The sequence below is a fragment of the Phlebotomus papatasi genome, chromosome 1, assembly GCF_024763615.1.
Source record: "Phlebotomus papatasi isolate M1 chromosome 1, Ppap_2.1, whole genome shotgun sequence".
NCBI lineage: Eukaryota > Metazoa > Arthropoda > Insecta > Diptera > Psychodidae > Phlebotomus > Phlebotomus papatasi.
The window spans coordinates 31,838,862-31,863,520 of NC_077222.1; the positions used below are offsets into that span (position 1 = coordinate 31,838,862).

At 36.4% G+C, this 24,659-nt stretch overlaps 1 protein-coding gene across 1 annotated transcript in view; it reads left to right on the forward strand.

Annotated features, from left to right (window-relative positions):
- Nucleotides 1-24,659, forward strand: part of LOC129798813 (tachykinin-like peptides receptor 99D) — a 96,050-nt gene that overhangs the window by 14,162 nt on the left and 57,229 nt on the right. The window contains exons 2-4 of the mRNA XM_055842172.1: nt 17,320-17,474; nt 17,691-17,865; nt 20,893-21,108. Coding sequence (XP_055698147.1) covers nt 17,320-17,474; nt 17,691-17,865; nt 20,893-21,108 — 546 coding nt within the window. The remainder of the gene's footprint in view (nt 1-17,319; nt 17,475-17,690; nt 17,866-20,892; nt 21,109-24,659) is intronic.

Sequence of the window (24,659 nt, forward strand, 5' to 3'; positions counted from 1 at the left end):
TATTTTCCCGTGAAAAAAAAATATTTTTTTCTGAGGAAATATTCAGTCGGGGGTTATAAAATTATTCATTATTTATGAAAAATTTGTTTTTTCTTTTGCAAAAAGCATATTTTCCTTAATTTTCGCAATTAAATATTGGCATCTTTCCTGGAACAGCCATTGATGTATTATGCTCACAGTCGGTCACAACTATTGTAATTGATCTTGAAACAGGATTTTTCTACTTTTTTAACTTTTTATGGTAAATAAAGTTGCAGATGCATTTAAAAAAATCCATTTAAAAGTTGTGAGTCCCCCACTTAACTCTTTCGCCTCTTTTGGGACTCTGAGTACACAAAGCAGCATATGAATACTTTGTGGAAAACAATGTTTTTTTTTTATTATTCAGAACTGATAAAAATCCTATTCTTGTGAATGATTACAAACTATAAGGATGTCTAAATGTAAAATATTTTTTTGTAGGACCTCAATTAATTTCTGAGCAAAGATATTTTTGATTTAAAAAAAAAGTGAAATTGGCTTACAGTATATGCTGCGGTCCGGAAAGAGTTAATGAGTTCAATAATGCCTTTTAAAAATACTACAAAAAAATTTCTATGGATACTACAAAATAAAATATAATTGTTTTATCACAATTTAAGTTGAAAAATTTACATAAAAGCGTTTTTGTTTGTTGCAGCAAATGCGGAAAATATATTTTTTTATGTTATAAAATGTTTTATATTTTACAAGTGAAATAAATGTATGATCCGTGCACGATGCATATGCATAATGTATAAGGTAAGAGAAGTATACATCGGCCATGTACCTTGTATCGGCCAGCTTGCAGAAGATATCGGCCACCAAGATAAAAATGAATATTTAAAAATTACTAACTACGTTTTACCAATTATCTAATACAAAATATATTACGTTTGTTCATATATGATCTTCTGAATTAAGTTTTTCGTCGACTTTTTAACAAAATATAATTATTCATCTAATTAATTGAATCACTGTGTCAGAGTCTTAATCAAAAAGTAGCCATTTCTCAAATTCTTATGATTTTATAGTAGAATTTCAGTGACACAAAATAAGGAATTATACCTTATTTAAATTATTTACGAAAATGTCTGAATAAAAAAAATACTACTCAATTATTCTACTTTTAGTATCAGAACACTTTTTAATTGTCTCGCTACGCATAATTTGAATTAATTTGTTAATTGAGAGGAAGTATGTTTTGTTCCAAGTACAGAGCTCACCGGCCATTTTTCATCGCATTTCGATGTCATGTTCGCGAGCAGTTGAGGTTATGTCAGTAATGTTTTTGTTGTGAAAAAGGATTTCCTCAGTGTGAATTTCGCATTTTATCAATGTTAAACATCTTGAAGGAGGTCTTTTAAAAACTGCAATATCAGAGAAAAGTTTGAAAAATGTGCTGGATGTCATGACGGCACGAGAATCTTCTTGAAAATGACTGCAAAGTATGGAGTGTCCAGAATGATCCTGAATGATAAACTTTCCGGAAGGCATTCAAAAGGGAAATCACTGGTAAGCTTGTACTACGTAAGCTTGTGAACCGGAGGATCGTGAATCAAGCCGAAACTGGATTTCTTATCCTTAAGTCCGAGCTCCAGGATTGGATCAAAAATATGGTGAAAATGAAAAGATGCAGACAACCTTCACCAAAAATCTCCCTGGAAAGTGTTAAAAAGTGGTCCTGATGGTTGGGTTCTGGTAAGGGATGGATGTCAGAGGGTGTTTCTTCGAGTACAACGTAATCAATTAGAAAGATATTCAAATTTATGATATTTTTTTTGGGTTTTATTTTCCGGCCGATGCCTGCTACACTCCTGGCCGATATCTTCCTCATCTGCTTTTATATGGCCGATGCAATATGCGCAGTGCATGATTGCAATTTTACCATTTTTTTAACTAATTTCTCTAAATAGTAAGAAATCAAATGTTGATATATAGATAAATGTAATACTGGAGTTCCAATTGGCATATTTTAGAATGTCAAAAACTGGTTTAGATCATTTATTTTAAGCGAATTATGGAGTATTTTTCTTAACTGGCCGATACATACCTCCCGTACCTTATGCTGCACTTTTCTATTTATAAATTTTCGATTATAAATTTTCTAAAGCGCATTTTTACGCAAAAAACTACTTTTATTATCGTGGTAAAATAACAAACCAACAATTATCGTTTTTTTAATACTGTACGTATTCTTTTTTAAATGAAAAATTTATTCAATTTGATGATTCATTTTTTAAATTAAAATGATATGCATTTATATTTTTTAGAAGAGAGTTTTTAAATACCTTTAAAGTCAGGAAAATATGCTAATTTGTTGGAAATCATTTCAAATAATTTTGAGTAGACTGTGTATACCATTAAATAAAAATTATAGAGGCTCTAAATTCTATATGTTCTTGATCTTCTTGGTATTTCCATGAGGTTCCGAAGTTTTTTCAATATTTCTCGAATTTAGAATTCATTAAATATCAAAATATCTTGAGAATTCCCAAGAATTTCTTGGGTTATTAATTTTCTAAAATCACAGCGGACAAGAATTCTTGGCAATGCAATTTTAATTTAGGTGTAGTATATTTTTTTATAAATGAATTCACAATATTTTTTGATAAAATTAGACAAAAAAAAATTAAATTTATTGGTCGGAAAAGGTTTAAGAATACATATTATTCAAAATATATTATAAATATGATTTTTTAAAATTTTTGTGAATTTTAAATTTTTTTCTTTATTTTTTAATGTCAAATGTGGTTATTGTAAGAATCATAAAATTGTAATAACGGAAAAGGTTAACCTTAGCTTCTACTCAACTCAGCAAAGACAAAAACCAAGTGCATTAAAGTCTCTCACTCGATTGGGGAAAAAGAATAACTTTGACTAATTGCCACTACGATCGCTAGTGTAACTTCGAGGTCAGCAGAGCTCAGCTGAAAAAATATATGTTTTCAGCTGATTTGAAAAAGCTTAGCATTTGGTGCTCGCTGGGTACTGCAATTAACAACTTACGAATTCTATTTGAAAATTAAATTTGGATTAATTAGTACTTAGTTAAGTAACTTTTGGAAAAAATGAGCGCTTGACAGCGAAGGATCATTAAGTAAATCAGGATTCGACACTACTCTAATGTGATTATATTTCATGTAGTATGGATATCTATTTAAAACTATTCCAAATTAGTCACATTCGAGAGGTTTATCTTGAGGTAAATCTTGTCCTTTAAATTCAACAGGATTGAGGTCCTTAGACCGTCCTGGCCATTCCAGAAGGTCTATTTTGTTCTTATTGAACCACTTTTAAAAACTCTTGGCAGTGTGTTTGGGATCATTAGCTTGATTAAAACATAAAAACCAAAAGCAAGTCGCTTTCGATTTTGAAGTACATGTCTTGTCCAAAAATATCCTCGTAAACAAATTGGTTTATATTGGGTGATATTCCATATACAGGCCATAATCCACTTCACAAAAAGTAACCCCATATTAAAAAATTACCACCGCTAAGTTTTCCGTTCTTAGTTATGTATCAAGGACAAAATTCTTGACCTTTGGGACATCTAATATTTTATTATGTCATATCCCGTGATATTAAACAAGAATACATCGGTTCAACGAATATTTTTTTTTTCAGAATTACAGGTCCTTCTCCATATGCTATTTAACAAAAATCAAACATCAGGTACGGTTTCGTTTAAATACTAACTCAGTACGTCTGGCAACACTTCTAAATTGGGTATTTTTACATAATTGGCTTTTAGTAGTGCTCACATCAGTTACTTTTACAAATTTTGCTCAATTTGTTTCTTTACTTTTGGAACAGCGGCAAATAAATGCAGGTTTACTATAAGAGAATGGCAGAATCTTCTCTAGAAATTGTCATTATTTCTCGAAATTTTTCATGTTTTTGCGTGATTTGTAAGTTAGATTATAAAAAAAATTATTGAATTAATGGTTCTCTTCCCTGAACAATGTAATTTGCAAAAAAATTGTTAGTTATCCTGAACTCTTTTACGTAAAGCCTATAAATCTGCGCCAAAGGCTCTATTTACATGATTTTTAGTTCTCATAATTTTAGTTTACGAAAATTTGCGGCATTAATGCCTATAAATGATCAAAAATAAATAAATATCACGAATTTTAAATTAAAAGTTAATTTCAGGTAATATTCTCAAAGAAAATGAAAGTGTGCTATTTAAATTGGCCGCACGAACTATACCTAAACTCATTAAATGCCAAAAACACATGGTTTCAACTAATACAAATATTAAGTAATTTTCATTTTTATTTATAATGGGTATTATATTATCTAAAAAATAAAGAATAATCAGGTATAAAGATTGGTATTGTATCATAAAACATCAAAATAGGAAAATCGCTGAAGGTATGCTATTTATCTTGTCGCCACATGATCTAAAAAAATCACCATCTTGAATTTTTGTAAGTAAAAGTTCAACTGGTTTGAATCGGTTAAATATTTGAGAATGGCTTATCTTTCTCGTGTTTACGTTTTTTCTTTGTCCGTATACTTGTAAGTCATGCCAGAACATTCTAAAATGATCATTTCTTTACCAATTTTTAATTTTGAAATGTTTTTATGATTTATAAATCATACGAGAAAGTAATTCACGGAGAGCTCTATCTCGTGAGTTCGAGTACTCCACAAAGCTGGGACGCATCAACTTCTCTTTTTTTTATAATTTCGATTTAATTAAACAATAAAACATATTTGTGGAAATATGACTAAATATCCAGTTAGAATTTATCATTCATTCTATATCAATTAGGGTTTGATTAAAAATGTCATTAAATGAGGTAAATTGTGGACATTGGCAAATATTTGTTCAGTTTCTGTTGGCAAAATTGCTAGTGGACTATTTTAACATTAGCGTACGTATTCAATTTATATTCAAAACTGTATTGATTACTGGTTACTAAATGTAAAGAACCATTTTGTGGCTTCAATTGAAATTCGTTTTGGCATTTTGGGAACTAACGTGAATAATAGGGAATCGTAAACAAGAATTCTAAGCACTGAAATTACTGTCAATTTGAGATAATATTTCAATAGGGAAACCACAAATTTGCTATCCATTTGTAATATAATTTAAATATTTCAATTTTATCACTGTAAATAGTCCTCTGCATTTCAAATCTAACGCAAACATTGAATTAAATTTTGATAAGTAGGGTTTTTGCAATTTTTAGGACTAAAGAGCTTTTTAAAAAAGACTTCGAACTGAATAGAATTTTATATACCGTCGAGACTGCATAAATGAATTTTAATACAACAATAAAATGTTCAAAATATTCATGGGTCAGGTGTAAAAATATAATCAGTAATTTGAGAGGTATTTCCTAAAAAAAAACCTACCCTGGGTTTGTATAAATTTAATAAGAAAAATACCTAATAAAATATGGATATAAAGTTAAAGTAATTCGTCTGCCGGTGAAAGTGTCTGATGAGATACTCCTCAATTTTCGTGAATGCCGAAGAAGAAAAAGCGAGAGTGAGGAAGTTGATTGTGAAAGTCATAAAAAAATCGTGTGATGAATTTTTCTAGACGAAAATGATGCAGAAAGAGGAGAGACTCTGATAAGGATGAATAATGATAGTTAATAATTTATCAGTGGATTGCTGTGCACCAGCTGAGATGTTCACTTGGAGGCACAACTTGATTGTTGAGGCAGAGAGTGTGAGAAATTGGACAATTAAATTGCAATAAAAGAGAAGACAAAAAAGGCAAATTGGCTAATCGACTGTTCTTTGTCGCTAAGAAATTGCTGCTCTGTATCCAAGATCCACCCACGCATTATTTATGGAAGTGGTTCTAGAGACCACGAATTACTTACGAATTTACTTTCTAGATGAAAAATTGGAATATTCATTAATAATTTCATAATTTTGGTTATTTTTCGGGTTAATGATTATTGTAGTGAGCATTATAAAGCTCATAAAGTAAATAATATAAATTGAAATTTTTGAATAGTTTTCTCGAATTTACTACACAAAACTTTTAAACTTTTCCTACCTCATATTGCCATACTGTTATAGAATTTTTCTGCGGGACACATTTAATAAAAAGAAAGGCTAATTTAAGAGGTCTCTTGTCAATTGCACAGTCATGTGTCGAATGACCGAAAAGCCAGACTAGTTGATAACGGATGGAACTAGGGTTGGGGGGTCTTCTTGTGAGAATCTTCTATAAGTCAGTGGAACCGAAATATGGCCCCTATTATTTTTATTTTCTTTCTTATTATTGAGAAAGTATCTTGAAGAAAATATCTTGGTCAATCAATATTAGTATAGTATGGTCGAAGTAACACCTATTTGGTATGAAATACTTGTTGATAATTTTGTTATAATATTAAGATTTTTAACTTATCCTATAAAATGCAAATATTAATATGAAGTACTTTCTTAAATCTACCTTTTCTGTTAAAGAGAGATGCTCTAATTTCATTTCGTTTAATGATACTGAAAGGGTGTCAAAATAGGTCACGACAGATGTTCTTAAAATTCCAATACGTGCTCCTTTTGGTGCGGGTCTGAATCTCAAAAGCAATAAATTAGTAAAAACCCCGAAAAATCAAAATCCATAAAAACCAAAATCCCAAAAAGCCAAAATCCTGAAATCCAACCTGAAAGCCAAAATCTCGAATGCCAAAATCACGAAAGGGCTAAAATTCCGTAATAGAAATATCCGAATGGTCAAAATCGTGAAAGGGACGAAATTATAGAGAGCTTAATGTACGGAATAATTTCTCAAAACACAGAAAATTTCCACTGGTCCCCAGCAAGCTTGGGTGTAATCGTGGAATAAGCTATGATGCTTTTAAGAATTCGAAATTTTCATTTTCGGAATTTCGATTTATTCAAAATTTTGGCCTATTCTGGATTTCTACATAATAAAGATTTTAACTTTTCAGGTTTTTGGCCATCGAGATTTAGCTTTCTAAGATTTCGGCAAATTCGAATTTTTGGGCTTTTAGGAATTTTGATTTTCTATATTTAGACCGGGACCAGTTCCTTTCAACACAAAACAAAAAGGTTTATTTGTCTGATAAATTATAAACCGATTAAGACTCCTTCTTGGCTGCTGATATCAACCAATTTTGTCTTTATATCCCCTTGATTTCTATCTGACTATTTTTTGGTATTCATATACATGACAATATGGCTATGAAAGATTCTTTAATTTTACTTTTTAATATCAGAGGTATTTTTTCCGAAAAAATCCCACATTTATATCAACATTAACCAATTTATATCAATATAAATTCTAATTTCTTTTTTCTAATTAATTAATTTATTTATTTATTTACTTTATTTCATATATTTAAAAAGTGGAACTGCCTTTGAAACTGTGCGTCTCTTATAGAAGCATAATCACAGGCAAGAGGTTTATGCGTCCACCGCTGTCTTAACGTTAGTGACCAAGGTGACCAACCTACCCCGGCGCCAAAAGCTGGAAATGCTTCGCTATCAATAAAATTTCTGTTACTGATCGATTTAAAATTATTTGAGAAACTACTAATCTTGCGTGTTTATTCATTTCTAATACTAATATATGTATGATTGCTAGTAAATTTCGAAAATTTTCAAGGAATTACATCTAGATAAGTATAAACGCTTTATTTATTTTTTAAATAATTAATAACAACAAAATTACATTAAACGACAAACACTAAAAGTCGAACATAAAATAAATGCCGAACAGCTAACTAAGCTAATTAATTAATTCAGCTAATTAATATAAGTGTGGGAATGAATTTGGAATTTGGAATGATTTAACTGGGAACGTAGTACCCGATCAGTAGAACAAATAACATTATAGAGTTCTGTTCAAGGGAGGAGACGTGATGAAATTACATAGTACTGAATTAAACCATTTATTAAATTAAAAGGAGAGTTTTCCCTCGATATCCTCCTTTCCCAAATCCTACATGGGGGCTCAACCGGGATGGAGAGGAAATATTGATGGGAAAGACGAAGAATGTTGAGCATTGAAGAAGCTGACGAAAAACGTTGTAAGAAGAATTGAAGACGAAAGACGGTGCAAAAAGCACAAATAAGTGTTTTAGTGAATAAAAACCCCAAAAACGACGAAGGACGAAAGACGGTAACGGCGCAAAGTTGCATAAGACGACGGCAATAGTTGCATAAGACGAGAGCAACCATTGCATAACGACGAAGGACGGCAATTGTTGCATAACGACGAAGGACGGCAACACTGCAAAAGACGACGAAAATGGCATCTGTTGAAGAATTGCTGGAGAATTTCACCAAGAAAGGCTTGATGACGGAGTGCGCAAAGAGGAATTTGGATTGTGAAGGCACTAAAGAGGAGCTAGCACAGCGTATTGTGCAATTTGATGACGATGCAAATGAAACGCAAAGTGAGAGTGCAAGTGGTTGCAGAACCGATGTTGATGATGTTCCAGCAACAACTATTCCTAATGTTCTTGCTTCAAATGTTGGTTAAGGACAAGGATGGAGACGAAACTCCAAATATGGAAAATACGAAGGAAAAAATCTTTGATGATGACAATTGGATTATGCAGATTCGATGTGACGAATATGTGAATGATAAGGAGAAATTGGTTGATGAAGATGAAGCTAAAGATGTCTACGACGAGTATGAAGATGAAACTAATAAGACGGAAATGAAGATACAGCTGAAGACGAAACAGCGAAAGAATGGAGAAACTTTGAATATTTCAAGAAGGAAGGACACAAAACAAGTAATCTACCGAAAGGACACAAGACCGTTAAACATTACCAAAATGGACAGAAGACGAAAGAAGAAGTGGGGAGTGATCTTTTCTTGCTTGGGAATTGCTGTAACACCATGCAACGCTGGAGACTCGATGATTGCTCTTGATGATGACAAAAGTTTAATGAGGATTGACTCTGAAGTTGTCCGGGGGTCAACTTATTGTCAGGAAGGGCCGTGTGGGAATGAATTTGGAATTTGGAATGATTTAACTGGGAACGTAGTACCCGATCAGTAGAACAAATAACATTATAGAGTTCTGTTCAAGGGAGGAGACGTGATGAAATTACATAGTACTGAATTAAACCATTTATTAAATTAAAAGGAGAGTTTTCCCTCGATATCCTCCTTTCCCAAATCCTACATAAGCTAAAATTTATATTGAAAGAGTAAGTGCAACACTGAGCAAAGGGGTTAGATTGTGTGCAAAGTACGCATTACCTAGGGAGAACTGGGGCAGTAGTAGACATGGAGAAATTTCATTCACTGCGATTTTTTAAATTGAATTTTAGATTTCATGCGACGAGATTGATATGAATTCGTTGATGCTATAGGAATCCTTGTCCACTGAAGGAGTGGTTGATAAGGGTCGAAGTGGTGTAGATGTAAAAAATCAGTGTTTACAACTACCCCATGTTTACTACTACCCCAGTTTTCCGTAATCGTAAGTTGATTATGATGTTTAACAGGTAATTGCAGTAATTTTATAAAATCTGTTAGATAAATTGCCATTTATAGTACGTAATCCTCAGTCAAAATTTTCTTAAAAGACTTGTCTATTAAGAAATAAAAGAAGTTGAACCTGATATGGATTAACTTTAGGTTTGAAGACTGTTTGACCACTAATTAAAAAGAGGAAGTAATAACAAAAACAAAAATCTGTGGTTAGATTTTTAGAATGGCCTAGAAGTTGAACACTTATGTCTTAGACACACTTACGACTTATGCCGATAGACGGGTTATCGCACATATAATCAAAACAAGCCGTTTCTAGGCTTAAGCCGAGAGACAGATGAGTTAGAAACTGATGTAAATGTAATCTGATCTTTATTTGGATTATAATTACTTAAAGCCGCCTCTCGGCTTAAATCGTAAGTGTGTCTAAGGGCCTTGACATACCTGAGGATTAGCCTAGAGACAGCTTAGTGTAATTATATTCGAAATAATGGTTATATTTCACTTTCATCATCTTCCACTCAGTCGTCTCTCGGCTTAAGTCGTAAGTGTGTCTAGGGCATAAGGCATATAAGACATAAGGCATAAGGCACCTAGAGTATGTCTAATCGGAAATATAGTCAATGTGGGCTTTACCTGTGTAAGAATAATTCCCGTAAGAAGAAATCCCAATAAGCCAGAGTTAAACACCCCTCGGTGATTACAACCAACCTGTGTAAGAATAATTCCCGTAAGAAGAAATCCCAATAAGCCAGAGTTAAACACCCCTCGGTGATTACAACCAACCTGCAATAAACCACAACCTTTAAGAAATATCCGGTCGAAAAGACCGATTTCTGCAGGTTGCTGGCTTCCGGATGAGTGACCACGGCAGACTCCCAATCTTGAGGATTCTCCTGTCGCACTCGAAAGTCCAAAAGCTTCAGACACAAGCGTGGTTTGGCCCCCTTTGCGTGGGACAAGTGTCTCAATCGCCGGCTGGATGCTAAGCAGAGATTCTCGGGATGTTTCTCGAGAAAAACTCAACATCTTCTTTGATATCCTATATTTCACGAAACACTCTTACACTAGACTACAAATTGACAACAAAATTGATTCTCCTGAAGGGATTTTAACAGATTTTCTTATAGATTTCCTTATTCTTCCACGCGTCACTTTTCCTATACACAGCCACACTTTTTTCTTCTACACAGTGAAGATTTTACAAAAGCGTCTTACAAACCCCGTCGCTCAGTCCGCTCAATTCAAATGTTTGCGACGGTTGGCCTTTTGTTCGTCTTCATTTCCCACATTTTCCCCCTCTTGAGTCCTGGAGGGGCTCAAGAAACCGTCTGTGGGCAGCCAGGCCAAGGTATTGACTGCCCGTTTTTGCATGCCGTCGGATGTCTTCACTGTTGCGACCCGAACGATGTCATCTTTGCCCGGATGGACAGCAGTGACTCTTCCCATTCTCCAGTAAGTGGGTTTGAGAAGGTTATCTCGAAGCAGCACTAAATCTCCAACACAGAGGTTCCTCTTCTTCTCGTACCATTTGGGTCTGTGTTGAAGCGATGTGATATACTCCATATGCCAGCGCTTCCAGAAATGTTGCACCATGCGCTGAAGTAGTAACCATCGGCTTAAACGGTTGGGATTAACTTCAAGCAAATCTGGGCCAGGGGTCAGATTCATGGCGTGTCCGACCAGGAAATGGCCGGGTGTCAATGGTTCGTTGTCATCTAGGTCCGAAGACTTCGCACAGAGTGGGCGTGAGTTCAGGCACGCTTCTATTTGTGCCAGAACTGTTGCTAGTTCCTCGAAAGTCAGCAGACTTTCCCCCAGCACTCGTCGTAGATGAGATTTCACACTGGAAACCCCACGTTCCCAAAGACCTCCAAACGTGGGTGAATGGGCTGGAATGAAACTAAATCGTGTTCCATTACCTGACATCTCTGAAGTCACCTTGTGCTGGTGGGTACGGATTCCCTTGAGCCTTTCTTCACGGGATGTCCCTGATGCTCCAAGGAAATTGGTACCATTGTCACAGAATATTGTGTGACAATGCCCTCTACGTGCAGTAAATCTCCGTAGACTCGCCAGGAAAGCGTCAGTGGTCAGATCACTGACGGCCTCAAGATGCATCGCCTTCGTGGTCATGCATATGAATACACATATGTAGGCCTTCATGACCGGAGCCTTCCTCAGCTTGGATGCGCGAATCTTGATGGGTCCCGCGAAATCACAACCCGTCTGGTAAAATGGCCTGTTCTGTTGGACTCTAGCTGCAGGCAAGTCGCCCATAAACGGTGTCTCAGTGGTTGGTTTCGCCTTGATGCACTTCACACACTTCCTGGTGATGCCCTTGACAAGATTCCTGAGCCCAAGAATCCAATATTTCGTGCGTAAAGTGTTCATCAGAATCGCCGGTCCAGCATGAAGATTCATCTCATGGGTGAACACTATCAGGTCTCTCACAAATTTGTCAGTAGATGGCAAGATGATGGGGTGCTGTGTGGAGTAATCCATGTTTGAGTTTGCCAGTCGGCCCTGAACCCGCATCAGTCCATCTTTGTCCAGGAAAGGAACAAGTTTCAGCAACTTGCTCGATCTCGGAAGAGGGTGTCCTTGGCCACAGCTCTTGTATTCAACCGGAAATGCTTTTTGCTGAATGTGTTTGAGAATACAAGTTGTGGCATTCTGCAACTCACTAACTGTCAGGAAACCCGTCTTTCGCTCTTCTTTCTTAACCCTCAGATTTCCAATATAACGGAGCCAGTAAGCTAGGTACCGTACGGTCTTCAGGTGTCCGGAAGTTCTCTCAATCAGCAGATCAAGAGGGTCTATTTGGTTTTGCGTCACGAGGGAAACTGCATGGGAGGATCTCTCTTCGCCTGTTTTCCCCCTCTTCACCTTGTTCTCTGGCCACTTCTCTTCACTCTCACTCAGCCATTGTGGTCCATGCCACCACAAGGGATGATCCAAAAGATCCTTTGGGGATACTCCTCTGGAAATACAATCTGCCGGATTTTGTGCCGTAGGCACATGGCGCCAATGAGTGGGTGGAACGACTTCTTGAATAGCGTAAACACGCCTAGCTACATAATTGTTCCATGTCCTGGGTGGTTCTTGAAGCCATTGAAGAACGATTGTTGAGTCAGACCACGCATGAACTTCCACCATCTTGTTTCCCAGAGAATCTTTGACCTTCGTGACCAGTTGTGTAAGCAAAACAGCAGCATTAAGCTCCATTCTTGGGATTGTGATTGGTTTTAGGGGAGCCACTTTGGATTTGGCAATCACAATGTTGATCTCGATGTTCCCATCAGCATCCATTCCCTTCGCGTAGATGACAGCTCCGTACGCTCGCTCTGATGCATCAGCGAATCCATGAATTTCAATCACATCCTTCTGAGTTGGAATCGCTCTCGGAATGACTATTTTCTGAATTAAGGAAAATTCAGTCTGCATTCTCTCATAGGCTCTCGCTGTATCATCTGACAGTTCATCATCCCATTTAAGGTTAGGAATGAGCCAAAGAGATTGGAACATCATCTTCAGATTTATCGTGACAGGGCAGATAAATCCCAATGGGTCAAACACCTTCGCTGCAGCAGCACACAAATCGCGTTTCGTCCTTACCAGAGGTAGAGCATCAATAACCAAAGAAAAGTTGTCTGGACCTGGTGACCACTTAAGCCCAAGGGCTGAGATAGATTTGGTGTGTGCTTTGACCTCGTCGGGTGTAATAGCTTGGAGATCAGGCGGAACTTGATCTAGAACCTCACTAGAGTTAGATGCCCATTTTCTAAGAACAAAATGTCCCTTGCCTAGAACATCCTGAATCTCCTTTTGAAGTTTCTTGCTTTCTTCGATGGACTCAGCTCCACATAGCAAATCATCCATGTAAAATGATGTGGAGATAACTTCACAGGCCTCTGGATAATCATCCTTGTAGTCCATAGCAATTTGATGAAGAACTCTCACAGCAAGAAACGGTGCACTTGAGGTACCATACGTCACGGTGCAAAGTCGAAAGATCTGAATCTTCTCCTGAGAACTTGTCCTCCAGAACACTCTTTGGTAATCTCTGTCTTCACTTGCCACCAGAATCTGCCGGTACATCTTTTCTACGTCAGCGGACATAGCTACTTTGTACGTTCGAAAACGCAAAAGCAACACAAGCAGGTCATCCTGTCGGGTAGGACCAATCGCCAGTATATCATTGAGCGAGGGATTGTTCGGGCGAGTAGTTGCTGACGCATCAAAGACAACTCTCAGTTTGGTTGTCTCACTTGTAGGTCTGAGAACAGCTTGATGTGGCAAAAAATACAACTCATTCTCAGGTTTCAGATCATGTCCAGTCACTAGTTCCATATGATTCAAGCCGATATATTCCCCCATGAACGCTTTGTATTGTTCATGGAAGTCTGGGTCTCGGGATAGCTTCCTTTCCAAAGACTGGAAACGAGCCAGCGCTGTTGAGCTTGAATTTCCCAATGGTTTATGATCCTTTTTGAACGGCAATTTGACGACATAACGGCCTGTGTCGTCCCTTGTGTGTGTTTGTGTGAAGTGTTCTTCACACATGGTCTCTTCCTCTGTGAGTAGCGGTTGTTTGTCGAGATAGCTTTCCTCAACCTCCCAAAATCTCTTTAGCATCTCATCCAAATTGTAATGCGTATGCAGTGACGTGATGCTGTTGAGTGGGCTATCGATCCGACCACCCACAATCCATCCGAAAATGGTAAGCTGAGCTATTGGCTGTCCAGAGTCTCCTTTGAGTGTTTGCGGCAAGTTGATCTCAAAAGCGTATTCAGCCCCAAGAATGATGTCTATCTTCCCCGGAACGGTATATTGAGGATCAGCAAGCTGCAGGCTCTTGAGATGATCCCACTTAAATCCTGAGAGATCCATGGAAGGCAACTTGGAAGTAACCTTCTCCATCACATAAGCTTGGACCTCGATTTTGTCATTCGGATCATATCTTGAGACGACTTCCAGGTGGACTAGCCCTTTTGTGTAGCCTACATTCACTTCTCCAGCTCCATGAACAGCAATCCTAGCTTTGGATCTAGGTAAAGCAAGTCTCTGAGCGCACTCTTCTGACATCATTGTGCACTCTCCTCCGCCATCAATAAGCACTCGACAAGCCTGATACTTGCCGTAAACATCCCTCACGTTGACAACCGCGGTTGGCAGCAATGCCTTGCGTTGAACTGCGGAGTGATGAGTAGTGATGGTTGAAGAAGTAGTTGGTGACTGTTCAGGAGTCTTCTGTGTCTGAGGTACAACCTCCTTTGCGGCTACTGGTTTCACATGAGGTTTCACAGGTTGATCAACCTCTTCCTGAACTGGATCCATCTTTGGAGGGTGTAGTAGAGTGTGATGCCTCCTACCGCACTTTTGACACTTCCCCTTGGATTGGCACTTGGCAGCTGAATGATGTGGTTTCATACAGTTGTAGCAAAGATGATGTTGTGCCATCCTTTCACGCCTCTCGTAGAGCGAAAGTGCTAGGAACTTCTCACATTGCGGCAAAGCATGTTCACCCTCGCATTCCGGGCATTTTGTAGCATTCGTGTGATGGGTCTTGAACCCAGACTTGTTTGACTTGTTGGTAGTCTTTTGCACTGAAGGTGGGGCAGGAGAAGTGCCATGAGAAGCACGTTCCATAACATCAGTCACATCACTCATAAATTTGAAGAATTCATCGATTGTTGACATCTGATCTGCACTTCGTCCTTTCTCCCACTCCTGCCTAAAGTTCTCGCTCATATTCAATTTCATCAAATAAATAAGCCACATGTCGAGCGAGAAGCACTCAGGTCCCAAAGCCCTGAGACCATCCACGATCTGCTTGTATCTCCTACTAGCAGATTGCAAATCTGACGCATTTTCAACCTTCTTTTGAGTTTGTGCCATAAACTGTTGGATGTATGCATTCACGAGGTGAACCTTTTTGTTGTACTGAGCCTTCAGACTGTCCCAGGTAGATTGATAAGTCTGATTGGATATCGGTATAGTACTGATATCCGCAGCTGCACCTCCGGTTAGATACATCTTCAAATATTGCATCTTTTCACTATCTCGTAGAGAATCATTGTTGTGAATGGCATTCTCAAATGCGTCCCTGAATTGCGGCCAATCTATGTATTTTCCATCAAAAGACGGAAGGTTCAATTGTGGCAGTTTGGAGCGTGTTGCACTACTCTCAGAATTGGTTGCTCCTGGGCTAGACCTCTGCCACTCAGCGATCTTATCCAAAAGATCCGTTTGTTTCAGTAGAACATCAGCGATGCTACTGTCCAAAGCCTCTTGCGATGGAATATTTCCGCTCGAACTCCCTTTGCATGTTTCAGCAATGTGCCCAAGTTTGAGTCGAAGATCCACGCATCTGTTGTTGAATGAGTCACCCTCATTCTCTTCGTGAACTTTCAATTTGGGATCGTCATCAACGAAAATCTCAATTTGTGTCTGAATTGGTGTAAACCTATTCAGTGTAGACTGGACTTCGCCAAGAAATACATCAATCAATTGCTCAGTGAAGCTTGAAGTCTCAGAGACTCTTCTCTCAATGTTTGTGAGCATCCTCTTGCAGATACCTCTTTCGATATGGAGAGCTTTCAGCTCGATACTCGCCATCTTGAAGCAGTGTTGACGAGGGCAGGTGTAGAAGGACAAGCAATTCAATCCTTAGCAAGGAGCAATGCCGACGTTGGCGAAGAAGGATTGATTCTCGATAGTCCTTAGCAATGAAAGGGCGTCTGCTTTGTCGATGATTCTGTCCAGTTCCCTCGAAGGACCAGTAATATGTGGGCTTTACCTGTGTAAGAATAATTCCCGTAAGAAGAAATCCCAATAAGCCAGAGTTAAACACCCCTCGGTGATTACAACCAACCTGTGTAAGAATAATTCCCGTAAGAAGAAATCCCAATAAGCCAGAGTTAAACACCCCTCGGTGATTACAACCAACCTGCAATAAACCACAACCTTTAAGAAATATCCGGTCGAAAAGACCAGTAATATGTGGGCTTTACCTGTGTAAGAATAATTCCCGTAAGAAGAAATCCCAATAAGCCAGAGTTAAACACCCCTCGGTGATTACAACCAACCTGTGTAAGAATAATTCCCGTAAGAAGAAATCCCAATAAGCCAGAGTTAAACACCCCTCGGTGATTACAACCAACCTGCAATAAACCACAACCTTTAAGAAATATCCGGTCGAAAAGACCGATTTCTGCAGGTTGCTGGCTTCCGGATGAGTGACCACGGCAGACTCCCAATCTTGAGGATTCTCCTGTCGCACTCGAAAGTCCAAAAGCTTCAGACACAAGCGTGGTTTGGCCCCCTTTGCGTGGGACAAGTGTCTCAATCGCCGGCTGGATGCTAAGCAGAGATTCTCGGGATGTTTCTCGAGAAAAACTCAACATCTTCTTTGATATCCTATATTTCACGAAACACTCTTACACTAGACTACAAATTGACAACAAAATTGATTCTCCTGAAGGGATTTTAACAGATTTTCTTATAGATTTCCTTATTCTTCCACGCGTCACTTTTCCTATACACAGCCACACTTTTTTCTTCTACACAGTGAAGATTTTACAAAAGCGTCTTACAAACCCCGTCGCTCAGTCCGCTCAATTCAAATGTTTGCGACGGTTGGCCTTTTGTTCGTCTTCATTTCCCACAGTCAACATTAGTTGGATTTCAATATACTTGAGTTTCATCAAGTATTTTTGCAGAATACCAAAGTCATGCTGTGTTGCCAATAAGAGCTCTCTTGTCCCTTTGATATGTAATGCCAATCTCTATGATTTATCTATGAACTGTACATGTCACCCATTTGAGATGACTAAATAGGATTCTTGTTACAGTGATGACTACAATTTCACACTGCCACTGTGGCGTCAATTCCTGTGGAGCATTCTGTTCGGTGGTATGGTTATTGTGGCCACGGGAGGCAATCTAATCGTCATATGGATTGTACTAGCTCACAAACGGATGCGAACGGTCACCAACTATTTCATAGGTAAGGCGAGTTGTATTCTATTTTAGCGTGACATCTTCAATATCCTCCTCAACTGAGGTGGTCCATTGCTAGCCACTAGATGTCACGTATTGAGTGGCTTTTGATGCAGGAAGCTCACTGTGGGATTAATTGAGGGTTGCCACGTGTGGAGCATCTGTGTGACTTGTTCCCGCATATTCTCAATGGACACTTTCACTTTTTTTTTCGTTCATTCAGTGAATCTCTCCATCGCGGACGCCATGGTCTCTACACTCAATGTGACCTTCAATTACACGTACATGCTGAACTCACATTGGCCTTTTGGCACAATCTACTGCAAAATCGCACAATTTGTCGCAATACTCAGCATATGTGCATCCGTCTTCACCCTCATGGCAATTTCCGTAGACAGGTAAGGTGAAGTGTTAATTTTTAAAAAATTAACTTTATATTCATATCTTGGACAGCATTATTAAGTTTGTTGAAAAAGTTGTTGAAAGCTCTAAAAGTTTCCAACCCGACAGCATCGATCCCGTTAATAAATCGGTAAAGCGTGCCTAAATGATTTACATGTCCTGAATATTCCTTCAGGTCCTTTTTGAGAAGATCTTTATGGGAACTCTGTAATAATATGACAATCTCATAATATGACAAATTTTCGTGGTAAATTCGGGAGAGGTGTTAAATTCGGTGAGAATCGAATGTTTATTGCAAGAAGCTCTATCCAACTCTTTTAGTCACGCCCCTGGCAAATTGCCTAAAATTTGAAGCCACTTTCTCATATTTCGATTTAAATTTATATGAGATTTTTTTTGCACTCGCGACCGTTACGGTAAATATCTAAAAAGTGAGAAGTTTTTCCGTATTGTAAGATACCTTTCCGAATGGGGAGATAAATTATGCAAAATTTTTGTTTAAATACATTTTTTCCTCGGAGCACTGTGAGCTGAGTTCGAGATCAATTTAGGAAATTGGCTTCAAATAGCTCCATATAAAAAAATTAACTTGCCACATGCTTGCTTTTAGTAACTGATATGACTTAAATTTTCGATTAGTTTAACCGAATTTACCACGTTTAATATTTTTATTTTGTCATATGACATTGTTATACTGTTGCAGAATTCCTCTACTGAAATCGTTATCTCTTACCGGATAATCATGGTTGAATATTTGTGTCGATATTCCGGTGTTCTATGATTCAAGATGTGAAACTTATAATTTTTTATTCAATGCTATATTTCTCTATTCCTAATTATTCTATTCGAGATTCTGTTTGTTAATGTATTCGAATTTCGCAAATTTTAAGTACTACCGTGCTGTATAAAGTTAATGGAACACTTGATCGTAGAGGACCTGTGGTGACCCCAATTGAGGCCACCTTGTTGCCTCTGGATCCAGTTGATGTTGTTTCACAAATACACTATTTTTTTGAGTTTCTATACTTTTTATTAAGGAAGATTATTACACTGCCCAATGGCATGGGCCACGTTTACACAGTGACTGAACCAACCTCTTGAATCTAGCTACTCTTTTTATACTAAAATCCTCCACTCGCACCCTAATTCTATTCGACATTATTTCCCGTGGGAAGGTGTCCAATTAGTGATTCAGGACGAACCTCTAGATAACGATCGTCTGGAGACGATCGTTAAGTGCCTTTCAAAATATCCAACTATCCACTTTCGCTATCTCTAGAGTTTTCTCCAACACTTTCTGTATCCTTAAGAAAGGGGATGCTTAATTAAGATGACCGAGGACCACACACCTTTTCGATCTTTGTTATCTTTGTCCCTATTTATTTTTACGCTCTTATTTTACGACCGTCTCGAAGAGAAAGTAATCTTAAAAGCTTGTCATCATAGATCACCCACTTTACGAGTTTTCCAGGAATAGAGGGTGCCTTTGTTTGCTTAAGCCAACAAATGCACCCTCTTTTTGGTCACTCATATCTCGCCCATCGTGATCTGACGAACACCTGCCTAATGGCTTAAGATGTTACTTTGTCTCTGGGCTATAAATTTCGTAAGGATAATTGGATAGAAAACTCTCGCGGCGCTAGACATGATCTATCATGTCTCTTCTTGATATTTCACGAAAGAACCAGCGCGATCATGAATATTTGAAAACCGAGTTGTGATGGACAAAATGCGTCACAACAGACCAATCGATCGTTAATTAACGATTTTGAATCCATTTGATTCTAAGGTTTCTGTAATTGATTCCATATGATATTCTAACAAAAATCTCTGATAATGCCATGAATTCTATGAATTCTGGTGGAAGAATAGGTTAATATCCACAACTTGAATGAACCACGGCGTTTTCCTAACATACTATTTCTAGGTTAAAGATTTCACTGTTTTACGAATGCTTTGAAGCCTTAAGCAATTAACAAATGTGTTGAGACATTTTTACCATTAAATTCTTTGTAGCTTACACTTCGTTGCAAAAATTCTATTATTCGCGAACTCAACGGAAATTCTTTTATTCTTCAAGAATTTCATATACAATGATTTTAACTAGGCTTCTCGCTGGCATTATTTGAAAAGAACTGAAAACACAAAGGACTTGCAAAAAGTGCAAAGCTTCCCGGTTTTACATATAGTCCTGGAATCTATCCCAAGCCAAGGGAACGTTATGGAATATAATTAAATTTTCACAAATTGAATAATGCCTTCCTCTTCATTGCAATTACAAATTATATGCCTCGCTATTTTCCTCATCTAGAAGTATCCTGAGGAATTTTCTGTCCAAAATAGATTTTCATGTTGCGAGAGAAGGGGTTGAGCCATATATATTTGACTTTACGTGAAGCCATTAGGCAAATTCTGATTTATTCTAAAAAGTAATGACCTCTCACAATGTTTTGGGGGGTAATTTCAATGGAGTTTGATTTCTTGATAGCCGTCTGGTGGTGTGACTTTCTCAAAAGGCAGCACGTACCATTACACTTTATTTTGGCTACAATCACCCTCAATAGAGTGTCCAATAACTTCCACTTATCTACGTAATTTTATCAAATTATCAGGGCTCATTTAGCGCATTCATTCGTAAGTTTTGGGGCGTGAGCTTCTTGAAACTGATGGAAGAGTGTCAGTATACCCTTTGACCATCACACTTCTCGGATGATTATCTCAGAAAAGAAGTAGGATGGAGGCTTCTGAGGAAGTAGTCAAGTGAAAAGTGTTTCGGCAATTTGCTTGGTGCGTAATGGAAATTTATGACCGGCAATCTCTCTAAATTGATAAGCCCCTAATTCGTCTAATAGCATAGCAAATAGGGAGATTGAAGACATCAACAAACACAATGTCTATATAATTCTGAGTATATAAACAATTTTTTACAGACACTTTGAGAGGAGCTTCCAAGAGTTTATTTGCCGGAATTAAATATTGGATGCCTCATGCGAAAATACTTTGATTTCCTTTTTTTGTTACAGATACATGGCCATCATGAATCCTTTGCGACCAAGGATGGGAAAACGAACGACTCTGGGCATTGCAGCGATTATCTGGCTTGTTGGTGTCATTCTGTCGTGTCCCATGCTGGTCTTCTTCACCACCTTCGACCAGATCCTACCGGAGGGCGGTGTGAGGGTTGTGTGCTATTCAGAGTGGCCGGACGGACCTACAAATCACAGCTTTCAGGAGCACGTGTAAGTCTGCCTGGACAATTCCGCACAAAAATCACCTCCTATACACTTTCCCATGAAGATATTGTTTTTGCACAAGACAGCAAAATTCCACCTCAATATTTTATCATAAAAAAGACAGTAGACATTTACCCCTAACATTTTTTCGTACTCTCGACACATTTTTTTGTCCACAGTTGAGTTGAGTGAAAGAGTTGCAAATGTTTAAGATTTAAATACGTAATAACTACTTAATGAAGAGTTATTAATAAATTATAGGATCATTGAGCCTATTTACACCGCCGCATTAAATTGGGATTAAACCGTTTTAAAATCGGACTTCGAATCATTAAGTCTCAATCTAAGGCCGCAATCTAAACGGTTTCATTGAAGCCATTTAGACTGTCGCATTAGATTCAGACTGAATTGTCCCAAAATCCGATTTTGAAACAATTCAATCTCAATCCAATGCAGCGAGCGGTGTAAATGGCCTCATTGTCTTAAATGAATATTTTAAGACTACTATTTTTTACTACTATTTTAGGGCTACTTTTGCATTTTTGCCCAAAAAGCTCATTTTTGACTGATCCTCAAATTATAAATTTTTTAGCCCATGTATTTTCTCAAATTTTGTTTAAAACTGTTCGTAGGTTTATATATGAAAGTATTTCAGTCAATAGAACTGTATATTACAGCGTTTTCCCGGTCCAAACCAGGTGTTTTTAAACTTACGAAGGGTGTATTTAATGTTTTGAATGGTACTGTACCTTTAACAGTGAAAAACTTATAAACACATGTATACATACAATGTATTAATTATTCGAAAAATTAAAACTAAAACGTTTTATTGAATTTCCTAAACCTTTAAATTTTACATTTACTTATCTTGTTAATTAACTAAATTTACGATTTTGCTCTGGTAGTTTTTCTTTACAAAAATGTTATCTCTTTATTAGTTTTGCTACAATAAGTTTTTTTTTGTTTGATATTGTTATTTCATGTGTTTTAAGGTATTTCATTTAACCGTGTAACAGCTTTTTCTTAAAGGCAAACCCCTAATCAAAAATCAAAGTTCCATTACTTCATTTTTAGTTTGTCAATCAGTGGACATGTCCTACCTACAATTTGAAAAATTAAATAAATTTAGCTTTTCTAGAAATGTATATTTTTCATTTTCCTTCAATTTATTCGGAATGTTTATTATTTTTTTTTGGAAAAAAGTAATATTATTATATAATGTATATTTTTTAAATATTATATTAAATTTAACTATAAAGATAGAGGATTTCCGGGCATATGTTATGTAAAATTGAAGCTTTGCGGTCACAATATTTTATGTCTGACAAAATTATTTGAAATAAAAACGGGTATAAATATAAACTTTTATGTTATGTCATTTTGTTCAAAATTTAAAATGCGAAACGAGGTTTTAAATTTAATGGGTGTAGCAGGAAGTGGACGTAAAAATAAAATCATTCATGATTTTATTTTTTCGTTAGTTCAACATTATTAATATTCTCTTAACGTACAGTTTAGAAATGTCGTGCGCGAACGAATATTAAAAATTAAGAAAGGTTTTTTGCCCATGTCTTTTTTAGCGTATTTTCTCTATTTTTTAAATTTTATATACAAAACAAGAACCTTTAAACTATATTTTATTGAAATTTTCAATCAAAATAATTTTAAAAAATCAGCCATTGGGAACAGTTTTTCGGAGAGTTTTTGAAAAAAAAACTTACTTTACAAAATTATAGAGTAGGTTCATCTGAAGGCAAAAAGTCGAATATTCCTTATTGGCATATAAGTAAAAGCCATACTTGAACAAAGGATTAATTGTTTTCTTGTTAAAGAAAATCCAAATTTCATAGATTTTCAAAATTTCGTTGCTTAAGTATGAGTTTAACACCTCTGCTAACAGAACGGGAATTTCTTTGACTTCAGATGAATCTATTCTAGGTAATCTTTTTAACCTCAAAAAGATCTCCTTAAATCAGGTCCCATCGACTGAATTAAAAAGAATAAACAATCAAAATTTTATAAACTAGTTTAAATGCAGAATTTTTATACGTTTAAGAGCTTGAAGTAAATAAATATTTTTTATGCTGAAAAATTTAGAAAATATATGTTGTTTTCAAATTTTCGTGACACCCGTACGCGACATTTAACATAAAATAATACAAGTAGATGAATAAGGTTAGGTAAAACTTTGTTTTTTTTCTATCATATCAATGTTTTGCAAATTCCATCAATCACTGAGAAAAAAAAGAGGGTGCGATTATTTTTTTTCCTCGTAACTTTAACACTTTTTAGGTGTAAAAATATATCAACATTTTTTAATGTTGATTTAACACCCTTTTAAGGGTAAAATTAACACGAAAAATGCGTTAATTTAACCCCTAATACACATAAAAAGGGTAATATTTACACCGATTTCGGATCAATAATGAAGGGTAAAATTAAAATTTCCTGAATGTTATTTTAACTTTTTCGGATTTCTTTTAGTGATAAAGCTCTAAATGATGTCCAACGGACAATAATTCATGTTTGTGAACAAGTTTTTAAAATTTCAGTGAGAGTAAGCGAAATGACTAGATTTATATTTCACTCACTCTCACAGAAATGTCAAAAACATTTTTACAAAACAAAAGTTATTATGCGATGGGCATAATAAATTAGGTAATATTTTCAGTGCCCTTATGCCCAGAGCACAATAAATTTTGTTTGTAAAAATGTTTTCAAAATTGTCTATGAGAGAAAGCGAGATGACTAGATCAACATTTCTTTTAGTCTCATAGCAAATTTTGTAAACATGTTTACAAACAAAAGTTATTGTACACTGTGCATTATGTCCAACGTACAATAAATTTTATTTGTAAACATGTTTTCAAAATTTCATATGAGAGAGAGTGCGATGACTAGATGTCGCTTTCACTCACTCTCACTCAAATGTCAAAAACATCTTTACAAAACAAAAGTAATTGTGCGTTGGACATTATACCCAACGCAAAATAACTTTTGTTTTGTAAACTTGTTTTTGACATTACAGTGAGAATGAAAGAGATCTAAATCTAGTGATCTCCCTCACTCTCATACGAAATTTTGAAAACATGTTTACAAAACAAAAGTTATTGTGCGTTGGGCATTATATATGATGCGCTCAAAATTTTCGTATTATAAATTTTTACAAATAGAGTTGTTCCCAATGACATAGAACTTTAGTACATAGCAATTCAGATTGTAAAGCAGTAATTTCATAACTAATTGGAAACATGATGTTATATTTTTCAATCGCATTTTGTGTATATTTTATTCTAACATAATAACTTTTAACCTAAACTGGACAATTATATTGATTTTGTTCATTATTGATATTCATTCAAAAAGCAACTAACATGTGATACTAAAAATTGCACAAGAAATTAAAAAAAAGTTTTATCAAGTTCCTTTTAAAGACTTTAGAATGCTTTAACATAAATTTGTCGTTCATCTGCAATCTATCAAAAAGTTAAATCTACCAGTCTCAAGAGACGCCTCTAAAAAGAGAAAAAGAATGGTGAAAGTGATCAAGCTTGACA